Genomic DNA, 23,689 nt, shown 5'->3' with positions numbered 1-23,689 from the left:
TGCCTCTTTTAAGTATTTGCTCAGCTATCGTCTTCTCAATAATTCCTACCCTGTTGACTACATTTAAAATTGCAACCCACTCGCCACACTCCACCCGGAGGGCTCCTGGTCGCCTTAATCTGCCCTACTTTTTTCGTTTCCCACAGCATCACCTTCGTCATACTGGACAATTCACTCATTTATTGTTTATTGTCCGCCTTCTCCCACTGTGCCCACACGCTATCATGAAAACACAGGGGAGGTAAACACCTTAATGTTCTACTCACCCACATGTCACCACTGCTTAGACTCGAGCAGGACACACAGCAGATGCTCAAGAAACACTTGCTGGGTGCGATTCTCTTGAACAAGGTGGCGGCGCAGGGAACCAGGTCCCACCGCCTCCCGCAACCACATGAAAATAACAACTAAATACATAACCACCGTCACTCAGAGCCTCCTGAGATCTGGCTGCACGGAGGCCCCACAACCAGGGAGCTGAAGCAGCACCGAGACTGGGAGGAGGGGCGGAGACATGGGTGGATCCGGGCTGAATCGGAGACCCGGCCTCGGGCCCACACCCAGTGCCGCGGGGTAAACCCGGGGTGGAATCTCGGTGGCGGAGGTTTCCCGGAGGAGTGAGGGGTCCCAGCCCCACAGCAGGCCCCCAGCCCAGGGCTCCAGGGCCGGGAAGAGACGACCCCACAACTCCGGGCTGTGAACCCAGCAGGGACTGTCCCTGAGGGTCGCGGAGGCTGCGGGAGCCCCAGCAGCTCCTCTAAAGGGCCCGGCACGGACTCACTCGGACGCTCCCTCTGAGCCCAGCGCCGGGAGCAGCCGGAAAGGACCCGGGACACTCGGGGAGGAACTAACCTGCCTGAGATCCCGGCGACAGGGGGAGGGCGGCTTCCTCCCGGGCAGAAGGGCTGGCGGAGGCCATGGCTCCTGTGGCAAGTCCTCCCCGCACACAGCCGGCAGGCAGGCGCCATGTTTGAATCCCCCCCACCTGACTCACCTTTGGCCCCGCCCCGTGATGCCCGGAGGCCCCGCCCCTCCCCACCTGCAGCTCATCCGGGCCATTTCCAGGGGCTCTTCTGTGCAAGTGGCCTCTCCAGCCTCATGCTTAGGACTTTCCTAAAATCCCTCAAACAAGCAGCAGCTGCCCCATACGGCTTGATAAGCGGCCCAGGCCTGGCACTAGCGGCAGCTGCACTGGCTCATAGCTGGGCCTCTCCTGGGCACCTCCAGGCCCAGCACAAACAGCAGCCAACTGCGGTTTGTGTGTAACTCATGCTGGGGGGCCCTGGGCAAGGCACTGGCACAGGCTGACTTTGCCCCTCCCGGGAGGCCCCAGAGACAGTGCACCTGGTGCTCAGACTTGACCACGCTGGATTACAACCCTGCCACATTCACGAGTGACACACTCAAAGGGCACACTTGGTGAACACCAAAGCCCCACGGAAGTAAATCCTGCTCCATAGGGGTGTCCCCAGCACAGGAGCTCTTTGGCTGTAGCTGCAGCTGGTCCTCACAGCTGATTGGCCTGGGGGTCAATTCCTTCCAGTGACGCCAACAGCAACCAAGGCTCAACTACAACAGGTCAGAGCACACAGCACACACAGGGGAGCACCTAGAAGGCCCAGCTCAGGTGACTGGGGAGGCTGAGCCGCTGGACCCTACAGGACACCTACTACACAAAGCCACTCTACCAATTCCAGGAGACATAGCAGCTCTACCTAATACATAGAAACAAACACCTGGAAGCAGCCAAAATGTGGAGGCAAAGAAACATGTCACAAAGGAAAGAACAGAAGAAATCTCTAGAAAAGGAACTAAATGAAATAGAGCCAAGCAAGCTAACATATACAGAATTCAGAATTATGGTTATAAGGATGCTCTAGGACCTTAGTAAGACTATTAAGGAAATTAGTGAGATCATCGATGACATAATAAAGTACCAATCAAAATGAAGGCTACACGAACTGAAATGAAGAATAATTTACAGGGAATCAACAGTAGAGTAGAGGATGCTGAGAATCCAATCAGCAATTTGAAACATGAGGAAACAAAAAACACCCAACCGGAAGAGCAAAAAGAAAAAAGAATCCAGCCCGGCAGGGCATGGCTCAGCAGTTGAACATTGACCTAGGATCAAGGTGATCGGGGTTTGATTCCCGGTCAGGGCACATGCCCAGTTGCAGGCTTGATCAACGACTCTCTCATCATTGATGTTTTTATCTCTCTCTCCCTCTCCTTTCCTCTCTCTGAAATCGATAAAGATATTTAAAAAAAGAAAAAAGAATCCAGAAATATGAAGATAGCATAAGGAGCCTCTGGGACAACTTCAAGAGGCCCAACACTCATATTATTGGGATGCCAGAAGGGGAAGAAAGAGACCAAGAAATTGAAAACCTATTTGAAAAAATAATGATAGAAAACTTCCCCCTACCTGGGGAAAGAAATAGACTTACAAGTCCAGAAAGTGCATAGGGTCCCAAACAAGAGGAACCCAAAGAGGCCCACAGCAAGACACATCATAATTAAAATGCCAAAGGTTACAGACAAAGAGAGAATCTTAAAAGCAGCAAGAGAAAAGCAGTTAGTTACCCTCAAGGGAGCACCCATACGACTGTCAGCTGATTTCTCAACAGAAACCTTGCAGACCAGAAGGGAGTGACAAGAAATATTCAAAGTGGTGAAAAACATGGAACTACAACCAAGATTGCTCTACCCAGCAAAGCTATCATCTAGAACTGAAGGTCAGATAAAGAGCTTCACAGATAAGAAAAAGCTAAAGGAGTTCATCACCACCAGACCAGCACTACAGGAAAAGTTGAAGGGTCTTCTTTAAGAAGCTAACGAACGAAAGAATCTGATAAACTAAATAGATCCAGAGACATTGACACATGCAACAGACGATCATATTTCAGAGGAAAGAGGGAAGGGGGGTGGAGGGTGGGAAGAGATTAACCAAAGAAGTTATATGCATATATGCATAACCCATGCACGCAGTCAATAACAGGGTGAAGGCCTGGGGAGGGGGTGGGAGTGAGGTGGAGGGGGTCAATTGGGGGGAAAAATGGGACCTGTAATACTTTCAACAATAAAGATAAATAAAATTTTTTTTAAAAAAAGGAAACACTTGCTGAATAAGTAAAAAAAAAAAGTAAAGGTTGTGAAGACAACAACCTTTATATCAATAGGGCAGGGGGACAGTGCTGGTCCCTCGGCCTTCGCATTCACTCTTCGTTCCTCTTCTCTTCCCATCGTAGCCTCACTCTTACAGGGCCCACGTCCTCAAAATCCACATTCCCTGATTTAAATCAAATACATCACTAATACATCAAATATAGCCCCCTACCCCCTGGTACCCGCAAGGACTCAGGGCACCTCTGAAACACCAGAGTGGCTATTCCCCCCAGAAGGTAAGGTTGAGGTACGAGTCCATGTCAACACTGGAGTGGCCTCCACTCTTGCCAAACTCTGATTTGAGAAGCTCTTTTTGCATTTACTACTATTACTATAACATTGATTTTCAGCACCTTTAAAAAAAGTGGTCAAGAATATGAGGAGTGATTATGAACATGTGGAATTCATTTTTACACTTCTGCAATCATGTTGCAAAAAAGGGCCAATCCTCTCGCGTCTCAGTGCATTTTACCACTAAGTGCCCTGGACGTGTCCCTGTCCCTTACAGAGTAGAAAGAGCAGCTGGTATCCTCACCAGGGAAACTGCTCTAAGTCTGGAGCACATGCTACGGAAGATGCGCCTGAAAGAAGCTACTGGGCTGAGCAGGAAAGGACAGTTAGGAAAGTTAACCGGGTGGGTTCCATTTACATTCTGTCAACTCTAATCACCGCTTGAACTCCTATCTGTGTTTCTTGCAGGCGTTAATGCCTGCCAGTTCTGCATTTCCCAACTGGGACACAAGCTCAGTCCCCATTTCACGTGACAGAAGCTGGAGGTAATGTGACTGCCACCCATTATGGTCCCTCCAGGTCACAGAGCCCTTCCATCTCTGGGAATTTCCCTCCTCACCCGCTGCCCTGACCACATGTTTACCCATTTGACTCTCCATCTCCGGCTGTGGCCACTTGAATCAAAGTGGGTACCTGACCCAAGCTCCTTGTTTATGAGCTAGATTCCTGGGACAGTCAATGAGTCTTTGCATGTGGTTGCAACCGAGGAGATGTAAACTCAAGTACCTTAAAGGTAGTTATCAAATGCCCATCATGGGAGCAAGCCATCTGCAGAGCCAGAGAAACAAAGCAAGTACAAAGCAAGAGACATGTGAGGGGAGAGAGGACAGTCTGCGTTTCTGCTCTTTTTCCAGTTCTTGGTTCCAACCCCCCAGGGGCCTCTCTGCTCTTGGACTCCACAAGCCATCTAAGTATCTTTCTTATAATGACTCATTTCTGCTCAAGCTGGTTACTTGCAACAGAATTTAAGCTAAGAATTAAAGGTTCTCATTACAGCTAAGGCTACACTGGCCCATATGGTCAAAAATAGAACCCTAATTAACTTATTTACAAATTATTTTCCCCTGGTTTGTATAACAGTCCTAAAAACAGTCCTAAAATTCTCCGTAAGGAATTCTGAGTGCATACCTTACTAACCGGCCTTGCAGACTCCCAAACGTCCACTCTCCTGTCCATTCTGTCCTCTGTTTCTTCCCACTGATCAAGTTATCCAGAATTTTGACCAGTTCTTCAATGCCTTGAAAAGAAGCTCAGTCCCTTTGTGACATCCATCATCTGACAACCATCAACCCTCCTCTCTTAGGTCTTTTACTCCCTTTCACCTAGAAAATGAGGGTCTCACAATTCCTGATGCTTGTAACTATGATGATGCAGGACAGGAGCTCCCCAGAGCCGCACTGACCGATGTGGCTGCACTAGTCACAGGGAGCTACTTAACTTTCAGTTAATTAATGGAATCCTGTACAAACTGCATTTTACAGAGAACAGAACTGTTTTCATTTGCTCCCAGTAAATTGACAATGACCCTACCTACCGGTAGACTGTGCAGGTGAAGTGGCCCCAAACACACTATGTCGCCTAATCAGAAACTGAAGTCACAAGCACATTTACAGAGTGAGTCCTCAAAGCACACTGTGTGGCTGAAGCAGAAAACATGTTCCTCTATCGAAACCAAACGTTCTACCTTCTCAAGTTAGGTCAGGAGGCTCTTTGATGTGATCTGGCAGGAGGTCCATTCTAGGGCCCTTGTCCCTAAGAACACCTCAGGGTCTTAACCTTTCAGATCACGGACCTTTGAGAATCTGGAGAGTTGTGGCCTGTGTTTGCTGCAGCTCTACCTGCTCCACCTGCTTCCCCATCTCCCCTCTTCTGGGGCCCATGCAGAACTCCTCCCCCTGCACGTGCTTCTGTAAGACTGTCACTATCAATGAGCGGGAACTGGGTGCAGATGTGACCCAGGCCGATCCACCAGGGCTCAGTGCTCCAGTCCCAGTGAGGGGCAAGGGCATGCAGGTGACTGAGAGTCAGTCTCTCACCACCTGACACTACTAAGCGGAGAAGTGGGAGTGTGGAGTCCCTGGTGGCCCTTTTGTCCAGCAATTAGAAAGAACCCCAAGTCAGGACGGCAACCTGCACTGCGAGATGGAGAAGAGAGAAATAGCAACCGTGCTCGGCCATCCTGGAAGCTACCAGGATGGGCAGAGAGCAGGAGGGACAAAGACAACACCAGGTCCCAGTGCCCTGCGTGCCCACCCCCAGGGAGCCCTCAGAGGCCCGGGCCCACGCGGGCCGTGTTCTCAGCCGCCTCCCGGCTGCCTCCCGGATGCCGCCTCCCTGTGCGGCAGGGCAGCCAGGACAGGAGGGGCCGCAGCGAAACCACACCACTGGGCTGCCCCAGGCCGTTCGGAGAGGCTGGGGAGGGACGGGAAGTGCGTCCGTGCCCCCCAGCATTCCCGCTGCCCCACCTCGGCACTATATAGAGATGGCAGTGTTTGCCCAGCCGCCTCCGCCCCTGTGGCTCGGCCTCCCCAGCTGTGGCTTCCCCGCCCCTGGCCCTCGGGCTGCCCCGCTGCCTGGGTGCCCTGGGCTCCCAGGGCTGGTGTCCCAGCTGCCCTCCTCTTGCCCAGTCTTTCCATTTGCACACTTTCTGCTACTTCACCTAATTGGCCCCAAAGATGGGTGAGGCATATATCTCCAGAAAGGTGCGAAAAATGGAAATGACCAGCCCTGAGGCAAAAGGGAGGGAGAGGGACGGGACCCATCAGAGTCCTCCCGGCCACCGCAGGAGCTGCCCAGAGAGCCGCACTGTCACCCGCAGGCCCTGTCGAAATGAAGACACCGAGCAGCTTCGGAGGAAATGGAGCTCCCGAGGGCAGGAAACTCCAAAACGCCTTGCCTATGGAAGGGACACTGAATGACACAGTGGGACACCGTCACCCCGTTCACGGAATATGAGAAAGGCCATGTGGCTGTGTCGTGTTCCAGCTGTCACCGCTCACCGGGGGGGGTATCTGCTCCACACTGCAGGACCGTTTTCTCTGCGCTCTGCTCTTTGCAGTGGCCGAGCTGGGGAGCAAAGTCTCTCCTAATTATCAGCTTTTCTGTGTCACATGTCCTGTCCTGGGGAAAACACAGGCACATGGCAAAGCGGGTGAGAAGCTGCTGTGTCAGTTCCATGAAGTCCTTCCCCTGCAGGTAGCTCTTCTCGCTAAGTCCGACCCTCAGATGCCTGTGGCCACCTAACCCCCCCGCCCCCCCCCCCGCACTGCCACCTCCATTACAGTGTCGAAGCGACGAGAAATGGACAGAAGAGCCAGTGGCGACATCCCCCAGCGTGACCACCGGCGGGCGGGCCAGGGCAGCTGCCCCAGCGCTGCGAACTCTTCCCTCCTCGACTGGAAGGGAGTCGGGTCATCCGCCCTGTGCGAGGCACAAAGGTGAGACAGGAACTCATCTCCTTTGTCACTGCAGCCAGGGGACAGGCTGGGAGACCTGAGATAAAGAAAGGCTGATGGATTTCAGGGGGAGGCAGGAGGAGATTAACGGAAGAACATATATGCATATATGCATAGCCCGTGGACACAGGCAAGGCCTGGGGAGGGGCGGGATGAGGGGAGGGGGTCATTGGGGGGGAAGGGGGACATCTCTAATACTTTCAACAATAAAGATAAATTTTTAAAAGAGAGAAAGGAGAGGAGAGGGAAAGGCAAGCAAGAAGACGTGCTTGAACAATGACCTATAATATGGTAAACCCACCAATGACTAATTTTGAGCAGTAGCCTAATTTTTAAAAACAACCCCAGTGAATCCAGCAGCAGACTGTGCGGCGCGTTACCCTCTGGATAGACCTGTTGGGCTGTTTACTAGCTATTTCCCATGTGGCAGACGCGATTGTCTGACTAAGCCAACTGTTGTCTCCAGCCCCTGCTGCCTCAGCCACACTTTCTAGGTTGCTCTGAAAGCTAAAACTTGATCTCCCGGCCTGCCCTGAGCCAGAGATGGCCTGTGACAGTCCAGCTGTGGCCGGTGGGAAGCAGGAAACAGCCCCTGAAGGTGCCTGTGTAGGCAGAGCAATGGCCCCCGAAGGTGTTCATGTCCTGGGAGCTGGAATTTGTGAAGATCTCTCCTTCTGGGGCAAAAGGGACTCTGCAGATGGATTAAGGTAAGGACCTAGGATGGGGGGATTAGTCTTGATTAGCCAGGGAGGCCCCAAATCACCACAGGGGTCCTTACGGGTGGATGAGTCAGGGAAGGCGGTGCCAGCGTCACAGGGGACTCAAGCCTCCTCCGTTGCTGGCTCTGAAGGCAGAAGGCCGCACAGGCAGAATGTGGGGGCCCCGAAGCTGGAAGAGGGAGGCACCAGGCTCCCCCCCGGCGCCTGCACGAAGCAGCGCAGCCTTGCTACACCTCTGCCCTAGCCCAGCGAGAATCATGTCAGACTTCTGACCCCCGGACCCGCGAGACAATACTCCTGTGTGGGTTTTAGCCACTGTTGTTTCCATGTTGAATTTGGGGCAATTTGTTACAGCAGCAATTGGAAACCAATACAATATCTCTTCCCAAATAAACACAAGTCATCCTTTCTATCCTTCCTCCTGCTTGCTCATGGAATGTGGGTACAGAGACTGGAGGGACAGCAACTGTCTTGTAATCACGCGGCAACATCCATGTAGACGTCATGTAGATATCACACTCAGGACAGCACTGGGTCCCTGAGGGCTCTACCCAGTCACCAGCCCTGAACTTCTTGTCACATGAGACAAATAAAACGCAGTATGTTTAAGTCCCTATAGTAGGACTTTGGTCATGGTGCACTCGAGCTGACCCAACCAGCTCCTGAGAGGAAACTGTTAAATTTTTAGGAACTTTTTGGGCCAGCTGTTAAACACAAGCATGATTACAAATTAAGTTATATAATCTCACAATCAAATAAATTATGTTAAAAATAAAGGTAATAAATACTAAGAATTCATCAATTCCTAAATATTTTACAAATTTTTACTCTGCTCTTGAGGCTATACACGTTTACCATGTCGGAATGTGGGGCTACCCTGCACCTCCCAGCTCGATGCTGTACACAGAGCCTGTGCTGTGTGAGATGTTATACATCGTCCAACCCACATCCAGTCCCATCGCACGGGAGCTTGAAGTCAGTCACGTGGGAGTATTTACACCATGGAAATCAGCAAACACTACAAGTCAGGGTTTTCTTTTTCCCCAAAGAGTCAATTGTTAATCATTTACTGACCTGCCACAAGTTTGTGTTTCTGAGGCCAAATACATTTCTAACCGATGCGTCCCTGATGGTCGTTAATGCTGCTTATAGTAAGATAAGAGCCACAGTCGTCAGCTCCAATTACATTTGTCAGGAGCTGAATTCTCCTAGTTTTTTAGTGAAGATTTAGGTACCAGGCACTGTCCTAGGCAGTCTCTTTCTCACTGTACCTCACACAATCCATCCTGCATCCCTGAAAGGTAAATAGGATCACCCCTTTTCACACATGAGGAAACCGAAGCTCAGGGGAGAATGGTTTGCCAGTGACCTGAGACCAGTTAGGGGCCACAACAGGATGGGGACACCCTTTCATCCGACCCCGAAGTCTATGCTCCATCTCCAACAGCACAATGTGTTTTGCCCATCGTGGGCCCTAAAGAAATATTTGCTGAGTTACTGCGACAAGTATGAACCCTTCCTTCTCGATAGTCGGAGACCCACCACTCTGCGCTCATGTGCAAGGCACTTTCACATCGTATGTGCAAGAGACGTTGGCACCGGGCTCCTTCTCCTGAACATCAAAGAGAGCCCTGAAACACTTATGGTCAGGAGATTGAGTTTCATGAAAGTATTAAATTTATGTTTTTTCGAACAGCATCACTGGGGGAGGGCCCGTGGTTACAACTCTCTCATCTTGAAATAGACACAGAGTAATTTCCTCCTTTGCTGGTTGTCAGCCTGGCTCCCAATCACTTCCCCCAGAGCTGGCAGAATTTCAATGACTCTAAAATTAATCTGTGGGGCAGAGAGTTTGTCCGGTGCCTTGAAATTCTGGGAGCTTTGCTGTGGTCTCACAGTCAGAGCCTGGGATGGGCAGTCAGGAGGTCAAAGTCAGGAGGTCAGTTTGGGGAACTTTGGACAATGCCATGGCCTCACTTCTCCCCTGGTTTGGTGAGAAGAAACCCCGCAAATGATCCTGAACTAGAGCAGTCGGTTAACTAACATAGAATGGCTAGGCACATACATGGAATTTCTGAAATTTATTGGTTCAACATTTATTTGAATTCCTAAGGAAGACAGCCGTGTGAACAGAGAAACGATGGGGTATCTCACTACACGGTGAAAAGACAAGCACAAGCTGCTCGAGTTGCTCAGCACCCAGGCGTCTAAGCCAGATGAGATGGGGAGGGAGAGATCCTTTCTGAGATGCTGCTGCTTTGGTTTAAAGAAATAAAATTGAACCGAATAAATGAGAAATTAGGGTAGGGGGTGACAGGCAAAGGGAACAGCGCACCTACTAAGCATTTGAGATGGTTGAACTACAAGCAGTTCAGTTACAAAGCATCAGGTGTAAGACACAGAATGGCAGATGAGCAGCTGGAGGGGTGAGCAGGGGCCAGGCCACGCAGGGCGTCGAGCGCCTGGAGGTTGTCCCATAGGTAATGGGAGGCCACCAGAAGTTTCACCACAGGGTGACAGCGCCATGTTTGTGCTTAGGAACCGTCTGAAAGGCCCTGAGATCCATGGAAAGGTTATTACAAAAAAATAGGTAGAAGCTGAGAGCCAAGGATGGAGCTGTGGTGGGAAGGGAGAGGCCCGCATACAGATTCAAACATTCCTTAAGAGAGCCCTAGGACTTGGAGACTGAGGTTAGAGGGAGTCGAGGACAACCCCCGAGCTTCTGGCCTGGGCGACCAGCTGGACGGTGATGCCCAGGCCCAGGCCCAGCAGCCGGTCTGGGTGGGAGAGGAGTTTCAGGATGAGTTAAGCGAGATCTCCAGCAGAAAATGGACGTATGATTCCAGAGAAGACCATGCTTTATCCGTCTTTGACTCTAACCCAGAGCAAGTCCTGGCACACACAGGGCTCTTGACAAGTACTTGTGAATTGGGAGACTGAATGAAGCTCAGGAGAAGGGTTTGAGGTAGAAATACAGGTTAGAGGGAGAGGGGGAGGTCGGCAACTTCCTGAAAGTTGTTAACATTGAGAATGAATGAAATCCAGAGAAAGGGAGTCTCTACAAAGACAAGAGGGTCAAGAACGGCCGGGTCTGGCTCAGTGGTTGAGTGTCGGCCTAGGATCCAGGCGATCGGGGTTCGATTCCCGGTCAGGGCACATGTCCGGGTTATGGGCTTGATCAATGACTCTCTCATCATTGATGTTTCTGTCTCCCTCCCTCTCCTTTCCTCTCTCTGAAATCAATAAAGATATATTTAAAAAAAGAAAAAAGAATGAGATCCTGGGAGCACCCACCTGAAAGGAGTGGGTGAGACAGACCAGGCAAGGAGATGGACGCGGAGAGCACAGAGAGGCCGGAGGGCGATTTAGAGATGAAGACAGCGAGGCACAAAGGCACGGGAGTCAGGTGGAGAAGCAAGGTCCTAAAGACACGCCCTGAGAAAAGTCCACGGGAGCCATCAGGGCCTTTGCAAGGACAAATCTAGGGGAACAGAGGAGACAGAAGCGAGAGTACCCTGAGCTAAAACATGGGGGAGGAGAGGGACACTAGTAAGGTAACTGGGGGCTCAAGGCAAAGGAAAGGGGTGATGGATTAGACAGGAGAACCCTACACATGGCTGTTGAAAGTAGAAAATATAGGAGAGAGATGGGATCACCTACCCTAAAGATCCCACAGGAGGTGCCCAGGCAGGAGACTGGCAACGTAAGTGGAGAGAATGGGTGATGGGGCTTCACTCCGAGGCCGTGAGAAGATGCAGGCTGGGCACAGAAAGGCCTCTGTCAGCGCAGAGACGGGAAAGTGCAGCATTTACCATAGAAAAGGGCGGGGGGAACCCGCTGTCCCAAGCACGTAAATGGTTGTATAATTATGTTATGCCTACCCAATAAAATATTTTGCACTCATAGAAGGTAACGCTATAAAACGATGTGGCCCTATGAAAAAAATGAGTTATAAAATGATGCTAAATGAAAAAGATGGGTGATTCCCAATTCAAGAGTTACAGTTCTTTTTAAGAGAAAATTCAGAAAAATTTCTAGGACATTAACACCAGCTATGCTCATGTCAAGGTAGGAAGACTTTGTGGGTGCTTCTTAGCACTTTGTCTTTGATTTTCAGAAGTTTGTTAAATTTATTCTGAAAAAAATTTTTAAATAGTTAAAGTAGGACTTATTTGATGACAGCCAAGCTCTTCTGTAGACAGTGGCTCTCATTCTTCTGTGTTGACATATCCAAGAGCTACAGCTCCGGAGAGCTCTCCGTCTGCTAGGGTCTCCCTCCCACCCTGCAAGTCACACCTGGCGGGACCACCCCCTGCCTCATAATTTGCTCCTTGCCTTGCCCTTCACAGCCCCTTCCCCTGAGGAATCTGCAGGCCCCTCTGGCATGAACACAGGCTTCCAGCTGGAATGTCTAAGAGCCGCTTCCAACCCACAGGACAGCTTCTGTCCTCACCGCAGGGCAGGTGGCCGAGGTGCCAGCCAGCCCTGGGGTCAGCATATGTTCCACTCGACACTCTGCCTAAGGTCTCGCCTGGTTCTTAAATTGTAATTGAGACAGAGATTTCAGGGGGAGAACCCAGGGGCTGGGATGGGACCGAACTGAGTCTGAATCACCAAGTCCCTTATTAGGGCAAGACCATTAGAAAGCTCCCAGAACTTGTGCATGACGCCGGGGAAAGATGGGACAGATGGCTCAGGTGTAAACGGGGCTTGGGACAGCAGTTAAATGCACTGTGGCATAAACGTGTACTTCTCGCACCCCTGTGTGTGTGCACTGAGCACGCATGGGGATGCGGGTGAGAGCGTGGAGGTCGAGTCAGCCGGCAGGACAACCGCCTCTGTTCCATTCCTGATCTCACGCTCTCACCCCACAAACCAGCCAGTGGCCCCGGGACACGGAACAAACTGCTCATGAGCACACAGAAGGTGACAACTCGGGTCTTCCACCTGGCGGGCCCACGCTGCCTCTCAAAGCTGTTTGGGTTTCACCGAAAGCCGGAGAAGGGGAGTGCTCTGCCCCAGGCTAGGGCGAACCAAAGCCCTGGAGCCAATTTCCAAAGCATTTCCCCGGTACAGCTGCTCGGGGACACATAGCCAGTGGGTCCCAGCTGGTCGGCCTGAGAGTTTCCTCTACAGAGTGCGCTTGGATCAGGCTGGGCTCAGCGCCCTGATGCCCCAGGCCTATGACGACCGGCTAACCGCTCCAGCTCCGTGGCCACTCCAGGGCCTTTCAACAGGGCTGCAGGCAGGGCTGCCTGTGAGAACCTCTGCCAAAGAGCCGATCTTGAACCTTTGATCTGAGTGACATGGGGCATTTTCTGATCTAAATTACTGTGTTGCTTAGACCCACTTTGGCCAGGTGACTGAAACCTACCTTGAACTAGCTCAGGTAAGCATGTGAGTTTCTGACCAGGATGGTGGGTCTCACTGAAGGACAGACAGGTACTTGGACTCCAGGACATACTAGAGCCAGGGGTTTGAATGCCAAAAAAGACTCTGTCTCTACCTTTTGTTTCTAAGCCACCATTCCATCCCGACATTCGGTTATCCTAGAGAAGAGACTCGCAGGGCTGTCTGGGTCAGCAGCTCCCCGAGGAGCTGACCACCTTGGCTGGAGGGGGTGAGTCGCAGTGGAATGTCCTGCCTCTGCTTCCATGCAAGGAGCAGGTGAGAGCAGACAGGCGACGAGTGTTGATTTTAGTATTTACTGAGTGCAGGGCTCTGCACCCGGTTCTAGGAGAGGCCAGATGGAGAAGAACCAGGTTCCTCCCCCTCTGGAAGAGAAAATGACCTTCCACCGCCCAGGAGGGCCACCACGTTGGGTAGGTAGGATGGAATCACACCTGCACAGGGCTTGGCTTCCAAAGTTAGCAAGCAAGGCAAGAGGTCTATAGTCAACTATGACTGCCCTAAACACCTGAATCCCACCCAACACGGCAAGGTGCTCAGGACGGTGAGACAGGCGGGGCCCAAACCTACTGACAGCACAGAGTCCCACCCACAGAGTCCCACCCGCCCCCTCTCCCCCCAGGGATGTGCTCACTCACAGCCTGGCAGACAAATCACCCCACCTACCGATGGTAGGCTCTCTTCTTCTCACGCGCTTTTACCAAGTCTGTAGAGTTAAATCTACAGAAGTTAAACACATATAGGAAGCAACTCATTAATTTTCCAAAACCACACAGCATGGAGCTTGAGAGCCAGGATCCAAGCCCAGGGTTGCCTGACTTTTCAGTCCAGGATCACGCCCCAGCACCAGGCAGTCCCCAGGGTTACTTGGTCCCCCATTCCCTGAGTCTTTTAAAGACAGAGGTCCCCACTTCTCCTCCTTAGAAATCCTGGGTCCCGGTCCAGGAGCATTGCATAGTGGGCCCACGTGGGTTGGGTTGGGTTGGGCTGGACCAAGCTGAACCAGGAGGTCATCTGGCCAAGCACAGGGGGGCAGGGATTCCAGGGCAGCTGGTAAGACGCCATTCATTTTCCTAGGTTGTATATGCTATAGAGAGCTTATCAAGGAGATGTTTACACATGGGGAGCCTTGCTGTTTTTAACAGATTACCTGTAACGTATTGGTTCAGTGACCTGACAACCCATTTCCATGAACGGTTCGTTTACACTTAACTCTTTTCCTGGACAGTAGGCAGATAAAGGGGCCACCAGGTTGACAGGGAGGAGGCTGGCCGTGCCCAGGGTTTCCATTAAGCAGTTAAGCAAGGGCTCTGCAGGCTCTGATAGACCCAAGAATCCAGCCAGAGCTCACACCTCACTCTTTCCTACACGGTCTTCAAAAACCTTCCACCAACCCTGCCTGGGACTTCTTTCTGACCAAGTCTGTGCCCAGGCCCCCACCCAAACAACACAGAGGAACTCTGAGCTGTGCTTGGGCCAAGTGTTCTGGTCACCACCACATCAGAAAGGCCAAAGGGACCCCCACGCAGGTCTAGTTATATTTTCTGATCTGGAATAGGAAAATCTGACCTCCAGGGACTGAGCCCTAAGCTGTGTCAGCTGTTCTCACTTCCTTGTTTTCATTTAACATTAAAACTACTCCAAGAGGTAGGTAGTACTTCCTGCATTGTTTGGATAAAGAAACTGAGGCACAGAGAGGCTGACTTAACCAAGCTTAGGCAATCTACCCGTGGGAGACCTGGGATTCTCACTCAGATCGGTCAAATTTTAACACAGGTCCTTTGGGGATGTCTACCCAAGAGCCACACTCCCCTTTCCAGAACTTCACTGGCTCAGATGTCCTGTGGCCACGTGCCGCAGGGAACACTAAGATGCTCCCCATCCCAGGGGGTGAAACTTGGAGAGTCTAAACCAATGATTCTCAACCCTAGATGCTCATCAGAGCTTCTGGAGTGTATACACACACACACACACACACACACACACACGGCCCCAACTGAGCCCCCATATACCAGTCTCGAAGGGTAGAACCTAGATATCTGCGTTTCAAAGTCTCCCTAATTCATTCTCAGCCAGAGCTGAGACTCACTGGCCCTAACCATTTTCTTCACCACTGGACTGGGGTCAGCATTTCCTAAAATTGTGACCAACAAAAGGGCTAGAAAGTCTTCTGGGAAGTGGAGTTTTAGCGAAATTTTTCTTCTTTCTTTAAAGGAGACATGGGGATAGGATAGGCCCTCTTTCCTCTTTCTGACCTTTGGATTCTGGGTTATAAAGAAGTGATGCCTGGAGCTACTGCAGCCATATGGAGACTATGAGGGAGACAGCCCAACAGCCCCCTGGCTGGAGATGGCAGAAGAAAAGGAAGATTCTAGAAACTTGATAGCACCCTTGAGCGACTTTGTTAGACAAACCTGGAATCACCTTGAATACTCGCTGTAAGAGGTGATGAATGTTCTTACTTGTTTGAGACACTTTAAGTTAGATATTCTGTTACTCGCAGCCAACAGATGCGCCCACCCATGAGCTTCACCTGCCTACTGCTGGACCTGTTTCTAATGGGGGCAGAAGTACATCAGCAGGTGAGCCCCCCCAGAAGTAAGGCCTACACTCAGTCCTGCTGCCCAAGGACTCACAACTAACGTGAGGCCTGGGCGCGTCATAAAATAACCAGTTTCCACGAGAACTCTTCCAATACTGACCGTGACATTTACTGTGCGCTTACCTCACGCCAGGAACAGCGCACAGCCAATGCTACACGTGTCATCTCCTTGCATCCTGAATATCACCCAGTGAGATGAGTATTGTCCTCTGCGTTTTACACATTAGGAAAGCAAGACTCAGAGAAGCTAAGGAATTTGAGCAAGTTTGCAGAGCCAGAGTGGCAGAGCCAGGATGCTAACCCCAATCTGTCAGCCGCCCTCAAGGCTTTTCTTCTCTCCAGGAGGCCACGTTGTTTCACTTCCCCATGACTTATGACGCTCCGCGTGTTCGCACATTCGCCGAAGTGCTTAACGATGCGAATAAAAGGCATTCATCATCGTAATCCCTAATGGAGATAACAGAAATATTAGCAAAGGCTGGAGTGAAAACAGTTCAAGTGAGGCCTAATTTTTTACAAGGCCAAGGCATGATTTACTTTATCACAGTGAAGAATTTTATTTGACAAATGCATACTTTATCATCTCTGGTCTGCTGACCATGTAAGTTTACATTTTTCCTCGCCATAAAATTTAAATAATTTTGGCTGCAAAAACTTAAAAAGAAACCTCCTCGCTCTAGGTTCAAGCATCTCGCTGAAAATTTAAACGCTAAATATGGGGCAAGAATAAACTCCATTTCCATCGGGAAGGACAAACTCTGGAGTCACAAAGAGTGGGGTTCAAATCCTGGTTCTGCATCTTGGGGACTGGGACACTGGATGGGACATGTGATTCCTCCAGGGCTCAGCTTCCTCCGGTTTCGGCCCTGATGCTTAGCGTAGACGGCCTGTGAAAACTGCACCGCAAAGTACATGCGCTACAGCTTGGCTGTCATGAAAAATACGTACCTAGAGCCTAGCATGGTACCTGGAGCAGAGCAGCTGCTCAACAAACCCCTTCACGCCCTCCCTCTGCCTTCCGCCTCCTGTTCCTGTCACCAGCCATCTTCAGCGGTGCCCCAAAAGCAAACCGGCCCAGGTCCCCTGCGCGGCTGTGGGAGCAATGAGGCGGCACCCGCGTCTGGCTCGCTCAGCTTCCTGTCAGCTTTTCACAGCATCATCCCTACACCCTGACCCAAACGCGGGGCGGCTGGCCAATCTGAGAGTGGGCCACCTGCCAATTTAGAAGACAAATTTGAGAAAGTGTCGGAGGACTAGGATAAGGGACAGAACCCGGGGTGGAGGTGGGGTGAGAAGAAATGGTTAAGTTGGCTCCAGAGCCAAGGGTGTTGGGGGAGGTGGAAAGAGACAGTGCCCCACCCCCAAGTTAGACACAAGTGAGGGGGTTTCGAGGGGCTCTGCACGGCTAGTGGGAGAAGCTAAAGACAGGCCTCAGCGGGGTTCGCCCACCCATACGGGCTTGGGGGGCAGCAGGGGTCGAGGAGCCAAAATTGGACTCCAAGTCACACTCAGAGAAGCAGATTAACAGACCCATAGTTCCCGGGCTTGTTTGGCATTGTCAGGAGTTTTCCAGGTCCTGCCATGATTAGAGTCTCATCTGAGCCCCGTGCAGTTTCCAAGGCAGTAGCCACGGTCGTCATCTCTATTTCGCAGATTTGCAAACTGAGGCTTTCAAGCTGGCAATACCTGTTTGCACATAAGGGAGAGGTAGATACGCAGAGATGCGGTTGTCCAGTGGTTTCCGATCCCCAGAATCGGTATTTTTTTAAGCTCCGCAGGTGATTCTGATGACCAGCCAGTTCGGGGAACCACTGAGAGGGCACCTGACAAGCTGCCTGCACATAAGGAAGCCGCCTTGGCCCAGGCGGAGGGCTTTGCCCAAGGCCACGTAGCTGGTTGGCGCTAAGACAAGGTCAGTGCCTTGGTTGACAGTCTCCAGGACAGGGCGCTCCCCAGCTCACCCTGTGGGCTGTTTATAGGTAGTCATGACAACCTACAGCATAGATAGGCTTCATTCATTCAATAAACCTTTATTGGTGCCTCTTCGGTGCCAGGCGCCAGGGAGACAGATAAAAACAACAGGGCTCGTGGCCTTGTTGAGTTCACGGTCTGAGGGGAGGGAGGGGAGGAGCCTCCCGGCTGCAGGGAGGCCTGGTGGCCGAGCTGGCCGAGTGCTTCCAGCCGGGTCTCTGGGAGGCTGTGGTTGGAGGAAAAGCCGGGGGACTCGCTGCCATGCACACGCAGAGGGCACAGGAGGGCTTAATACCTTCCGCCCGAAAGGGAGGGGGCGCTGGGGGAGAGAAAAATGAGGAAAACAAGGGCTCCCTCTATGGAAGGCGGCTCCTTTTGTTTTAACGAGCCACTTGTGTGCTGTGACCTTATACAACTCAAGTTAGAATAAATGACTTTGAACGAAAGATTTCCAAGGCTGTTAACTGGGTGTGGAAGAAACAATGTGACGTTACTAAAATATGTCAAGGCCCAAAGAGAGGCACCAGGGAAACGTCCCCGCAGGCACGAGAGTCTTCATGACCATGAGATCAGCCCTGCCTTTGCCCGTGGTTGAGCCCGTCCCCAGCAGTGCTGTGGGGGGTCGAGCCAGGTCAAGGACCCGCTTCTGCCCCGGGCAGACCTGGCCTGGACCCTGTCCCACCACCCCCGACTGTAAAACCTTGGGCAGGTTATTCAACTGCCCTGAGCCTCAGTTTCCCCACCTGTCAGGGATCATACAAATACCCATTGCATTGGCCACCTATTGCTAGGAGGCAAATTACCCCAAGATTGAGTGGCTCGAACAAGAAGGGTTTATCCCTCAGAGTGCCTGTGGATCAGGATCTGGGGGCACTTTGGCTGCGTGCGTCTAGCTCCAGGTCTCTGGGAGGCTGCAATCAGATGAAAAGCCAGGGCACTCACTGCCAAGCTGCCGCCTCAGAGGCCGGCGTGCCGATGCTGACCGTTGGCGGGGTGTGTTCTTCAGGTGTCCCTCTCCACATCGCTGCAAGTGTCCCCAGGGCATGGCGCCTGGCTTCCCTCCGGAGGAGGAATCCGCAAGACCCTCGAGGCGGCTGTGGTGCCGCAGACAACCTCGTCTTGGCCCTCGCAGGCCGCCTGGTCTGTCTGCGGTGTGCTGTGGAAGGCACGGGCCCGCCTGATTCGACGGGAGGGGGCGCGCGGTGTGGACACCGGGAGGCGAGGGTCGCAGGCTGCCCGCCGTGCACGTCGAAGGCGAATGTGTTCCCGGAGCGCTCGGTCTTCCCGCACTGCACCCGTGATAAACGGGGCGCTGCTAAAGGGGACATGTAGCTGCTCCCCACGACCGGCCCAGAACACGGCCCGGACACATTAAGTGCCGTGGCCAGTCATCCAGCCCGTGGGCTTCTGCGCCAAGAGGGAAGCAGGTTTTCTAATCTGCCCCCTCGGGGTCCCACTTCCCCTGGAGGGGACCCCACGGAGATCACGTGAGCTTCTGAAGGCGATTCTGTTAACTGGGACCCTGATCAGCTACCTGAAATCCATGTTGTCACACTCGCTGCTAAGCCACGGCTCCCTATAGTGTAGTTTTCCTGAAGCAGCTAACAGCTTGATTACATGTTGCTGAGTTATGCTTGTGCCTAGACTGATCTCCAGGACAAAACACAGATTATGTTCACCTCTGTCTTTGGTGCCAAGCAAATCCTGGCACATAATGGTCTTATTATGTAAGTAACTAACAAATAAACCAACACTAGCTGAAATGACCAAAAAATCAACCGAGCCACACTGTTAAACAGGTCCAGTGGCATGGCGTGACCTGGGCTCAGTGTCACGGGCTCCCTCCACCTGTCACCTCTGCCCGCTTGGCCTCAGCTCTGGACCGGGGCTCCTTCCCTTCCCCTTCCCCTTCCCCTTCCCCTTCCCCTTCCCCCTTCCCTTCCCTTCCCTTCCCTTCCCTTCCCTTCCCTTCCCTTCCCTTCCCTTCCCTTCCCTTCCCTTCCCTTCCCTTCCCTTCCCTTCCCTTCCCTTCCCTTCCCTTCCCTTCCCTTCCTTTCCTTTCCTTTCCCAGAACCTAGGCAGATGTCCCCTCCAGCTGCATTAGCTCTGATGGGCTTATTCGCCCACCTCTGAGCCCGCCACTGAGGCCGGGAGGAAATAAGCTAAAGGTGTGCGCCAGTGAGGACCTGCTCCCAGAGCTGGGAGCGGCTGACGGGGGGCCCAGCAGGGTGGGGAGTGATGCTGGGGAGGCAGGGGCACGTGTCTGCCCCAGCGCTCGACGCGTCTGCATTTCCATTTCCTTTGAATCTCGCAGCTGTTTTCCAGGATGTTCAGCATTACAGCAATCACCAGCATGGGTTATGGCCAGAAGAGTTTTCTATTTTTAAGTGACACACAAATTATTATGCTCTGTCACATTGTCCCGGCGATCGACTTTAAAGGGCCCTGGCTTACCTCCTCCTGGAATAATAAAGCAGTCACAGGAGTTCTCTGGGCCCCTCCAAAAACCACTCCGCAGCGGTTCACCACATATAATGGAGGGTACACTTGGAAGGCGACGTCCAATGACCAGTCCTGGCTGGACACTTTTGTGTTTTTCAAAAGTTCAATAAGCAGCAGAAGTGACCACAATGAGTCTGAAACTTTATAGCATGCGTCTTCAGGAGACAACGTGCCTAAAACTAGATGGGAAGACTTGTAATTTTTTAAATTAAAAACTGTAGACAGGAGAGGTAACAAAGCAAAATAAGCATGAATCCCACGCTTTTGTCTCAAAAATAAAACCCGAGGTATGGGGAAAATTGTAATATGGAATTCAGAAATCTGCTCTGGCCATATGCTATATTGCATGTTCGCTGTGCCTGCTGTCCTCGAGCCAGAGGCTCTCAACGGCTGGACAAGCTCAGTGGGAGAGGCATAAACATCGAGGCCAAGGAAAGAGGCGGGGCTGGGGGGCACTTTTCTGTCCTTACCTCGGGGAGCACTCTGGACACACACTGCTGGTCTAGGGGGCCAGTGGTGGAGATGGTGGGTGGATCAGCACAGGTCATCACCACTTCTCAAAAGAAAGAACACCTGAACACCTTAACACCTTCCTGGTCGAGTCCCAGGAAGGTCAGCTGTGTGACCTTCACCAAAGGACTGCGGCCCGATCGGTACCCAGCCTCATCCCTCCTGTCTCGGACCTGGTTGGCGTGGATCCTGCCTCCGCCTGACTCCAGGAGGGACCTGGTGTATCACGAACTCTCGGCTCCGGTGTCCTCGTGTGTAAGAAGAGGACAGTGCTACCCCTGCCATAGGTTGGAATGAGGGGGAAGAAAACAGCTCTTGTGACCATAGCCTGGAAATGTCCCGGCCAGAGCCATCCTACACAGGCCCCTCGCCCTCCCTGACCAGGTCCACTCAGGGCCGACTTTATAAACCGCACCGAAGGGTCCTGGTCGGATCGCAGACCTTGCGCAGCTCTCCGCCGCCTCTGATGCCTGCAGCACTGGGCCCGCACGGTCACGGGTGCGCCCAGCCGCACCTCTGAATACCGCAGTAACCTGAAAACCCTCAAGTCTTCGCACAGATGTGAAAATAACAGTGAGCAGAGGAGCAGCCTCACCCCTTCCTGAATGTAAAGCCCTGGGCAGTTCAGTTCAAGAGGAGACTTTAGCCCATCACAGTTTTTAGTAGGAGACTTCAACCAACCACAGCTTTGCTGCAAGAGCCAAAGCAGACTCCTCTCCTCTGGAGTGTAAGGTCCTTGAGTGTAAGGTCCTTGAGGGATGAGATCTCTTTTATTCAACTTTGTATTCACTTAAAAAAATATAGAGAATATATGTTCGCCGGGCTGGTGTTGCTCAGCGGTTGAGCATCGAGCTATGATCCAGGAGATCCTGGTTCAATTCCCAGTCAGGGCACATGCCCAGGTTGTGGCCTCGATCCCCAAAGAGGGATGTGCAGGAGGCAGCCGATCAATGACTCTCTCATCACTGATGTTTCTCTCTCCCTCTCCTTCTCTCTCTAAAATCAATAAAATCATATATATATCTTTAAAAAAGAGAGAACATAATTCTCCCTAGAAAACTGACCAGCCAGTGCTAGGAAGACACTGACGACAAGGGTAAACTGAACGACCTTTAAGGGGCTATAACCTTGAAGGACTTATTAAAAGAATGATTAATTGCTATAAAATGAAAACTATAAAAATCAAAGTAGAATAAGATTGGACCCTCTGCCTAATGAGTAGAGCAGTCACAAGTTCTAAACCTGCTTAAATTTCAAATCATTCCTGAAAGTGCCACCCTGGCCTAGCGACAGCACCTTTCCCATGGGGTCTGGCTCTGGGGTCCCATGACCTCTGGCAAGTTCTTTTTCTCTCTCCAAACCTCAGTTTCCTTAGCCACACAGGATGTAAAATTACATTTTCTAAACTCTCTTACACAGTGAGGAGTCCAAGATTTCTGCGCACACTTGCAGCAGGTCTCCATGTGAAAGGCATCCTTACTGCCCTTCCACAAGCTCGTGACCTATGAAAGACACAAGGGCACGAACGGCTGTGACTCAAGGTGGCAAGGGGCAGCGGCCATCCGAGGTGCCCGTGTGGAACTTGTGGCTGAGGAGACCTTGCGAGGGGTGGCATTCACTCCTGTTTCCACATGGCGAGTAGAGAGCATCCACCACGCCAGGCACTGTGCCCTAGCACGGAACACATGCCACGGCCGCGACCTAGAGCGCGCTGCCCTCGTGGTGACTACAGGCTGGCGGGCAGAGCAGACGTGGAGGGGAGGGAGGAGGAGGAGCTCCAGGGGGGGAACTGTGGGAGGACAGGAGGGCAGAGCACACAGGAGGGGGTCTACGGCTCTCTCTGCGCAGAGGGACAAAGGAGGCACACTGCCGTGGAGCCCCTGAAATGCCAGCCTACAGGGTCTGGGCTTGAATCAGTACATGGTCACTGATGTCACAGCCAAATACACCTTGTGCTCTGTAACTAAATGGAAGATAGCTAAAAGAAAATTCCCCCTAAAAAGTAATTTAAATAAATTTATTAGCAGGAGAAAAACACCTGAGCATCAGGTACAGGCCTGATCCACAGTGAGCCAACAACAGTCACAACTCGTCCCAGGAGCGCTCGATGCCGTCTGCGGGAGCAAGTCCACGTGCAGCACCCACTGGACAGTCACCAGAGTTTGGGAAGCATGGGACATGAGTATTCCGCAATGTGCAATGACCGAGACACAGTGATAAAATACAACAGCGATACTCACACTCCGTGAGCTGCAGCTATAATACAAACAAGTTAGGTCCTTTGTCACAAAATGGAAAAAATATTTCTATTACAGTTTTATTTCAAGCATTTGCAGTTAGATACAGCTTTATATATTTTCTCACAATAAACAGCAAAAGATCGCCTCTTTAGCATCTGTAGATAAAATATATTACTTGTTTAAGCGTCTGCACTCTGAAGCACATTTTGCCATGTATAGTTCAGGTAAGAGAATGAAATGCTGTGGCAAAATCCTGGCTGATGACCAGGACTTGGGTAGTTTCCCTATTTGTTTTAAAAAATTGACATCTGGGAAAAAAGAAGTGAGGACATTAAAGAGAACCAACAGTATTCTTTTTCAATGAAGCAGTCTAATTCCAGAGAATGGGCTTTCCATTTTGAATTCAAAGTGTGTGGTCCCGAAGCGCATTCTTTCCAGTCCGAGGGGCCCGGCAGCTGTGAGGAGCCCGTGGTGAAGAGGCGCCGGGAGGAAAGTGTTAACGGAGCTGCAGCATGGCCACTGATAAGCCAGCTCCCAGAGGCCCTCGGGCCACGCGGAGGCGAGGGCAGCCACACCGCAGCAGAGACACTGCGCTCACTGAACTGCACACATGGAGCTTCTCGGAGGGTTAACAGCTCTTGACATGGGCTCCTGGTTGTAGTTTACAATGTCTGCCTTCACCACCCTCTGTCATAAAAGAAAACAGAGTCATTATCAGGACATCAGAACATTCAGAAAGAGCCCTTACAGTATATTTTCATTTTCTGAACTTTGGTGAACTCCTGACGACAGACATCATAAATGAAGCAGGAGCTGATATTA

General features: G+C 51.6%; 1 protein-coding gene across 1 annotated transcript in view; it reads right to left on the bottom strand.

Moving 5' to 3' along the window:
• Nucleotides 1-22,630: 22,630 nt before the first annotated feature.
• The window catches only part of RAB28 (RAB28, member RAS oncogene family), a 71,718-nt gene continuing 70,659 nt past the window's right edge, over nt 22,631-23,689 (bottom strand). The window contains exon 7 of the mRNA XM_087828245.1: nt 22,631-23,554. Within this exon, the coding sequence (XP_087684371.1) occupies nt 23,462-23,554 (93 nt within the window). The 3' untranslated portion in view covers nt 22,631-23,461. The remainder of the gene's footprint in view (nt 23,555-23,689) is intronic.

This window comes from Miniopterus natalensis, chromosome 1 (assembly GCF_054644295.1).
Source record: "Miniopterus natalensis isolate mMinNat1 chromosome 1, mMinNat1.hap1, whole genome shotgun sequence".
In the NCBI taxonomy this organism is placed as follows: Eukaryota; Metazoa; Chordata; class Mammalia; order Chiroptera; family Miniopteridae; genus Miniopterus; species Miniopterus natalensis.
The sequence above is the reverse complement of the archived record's forward strand: the minus strand, read 5'-3'. Positions and strand labels throughout refer to the sequence as shown.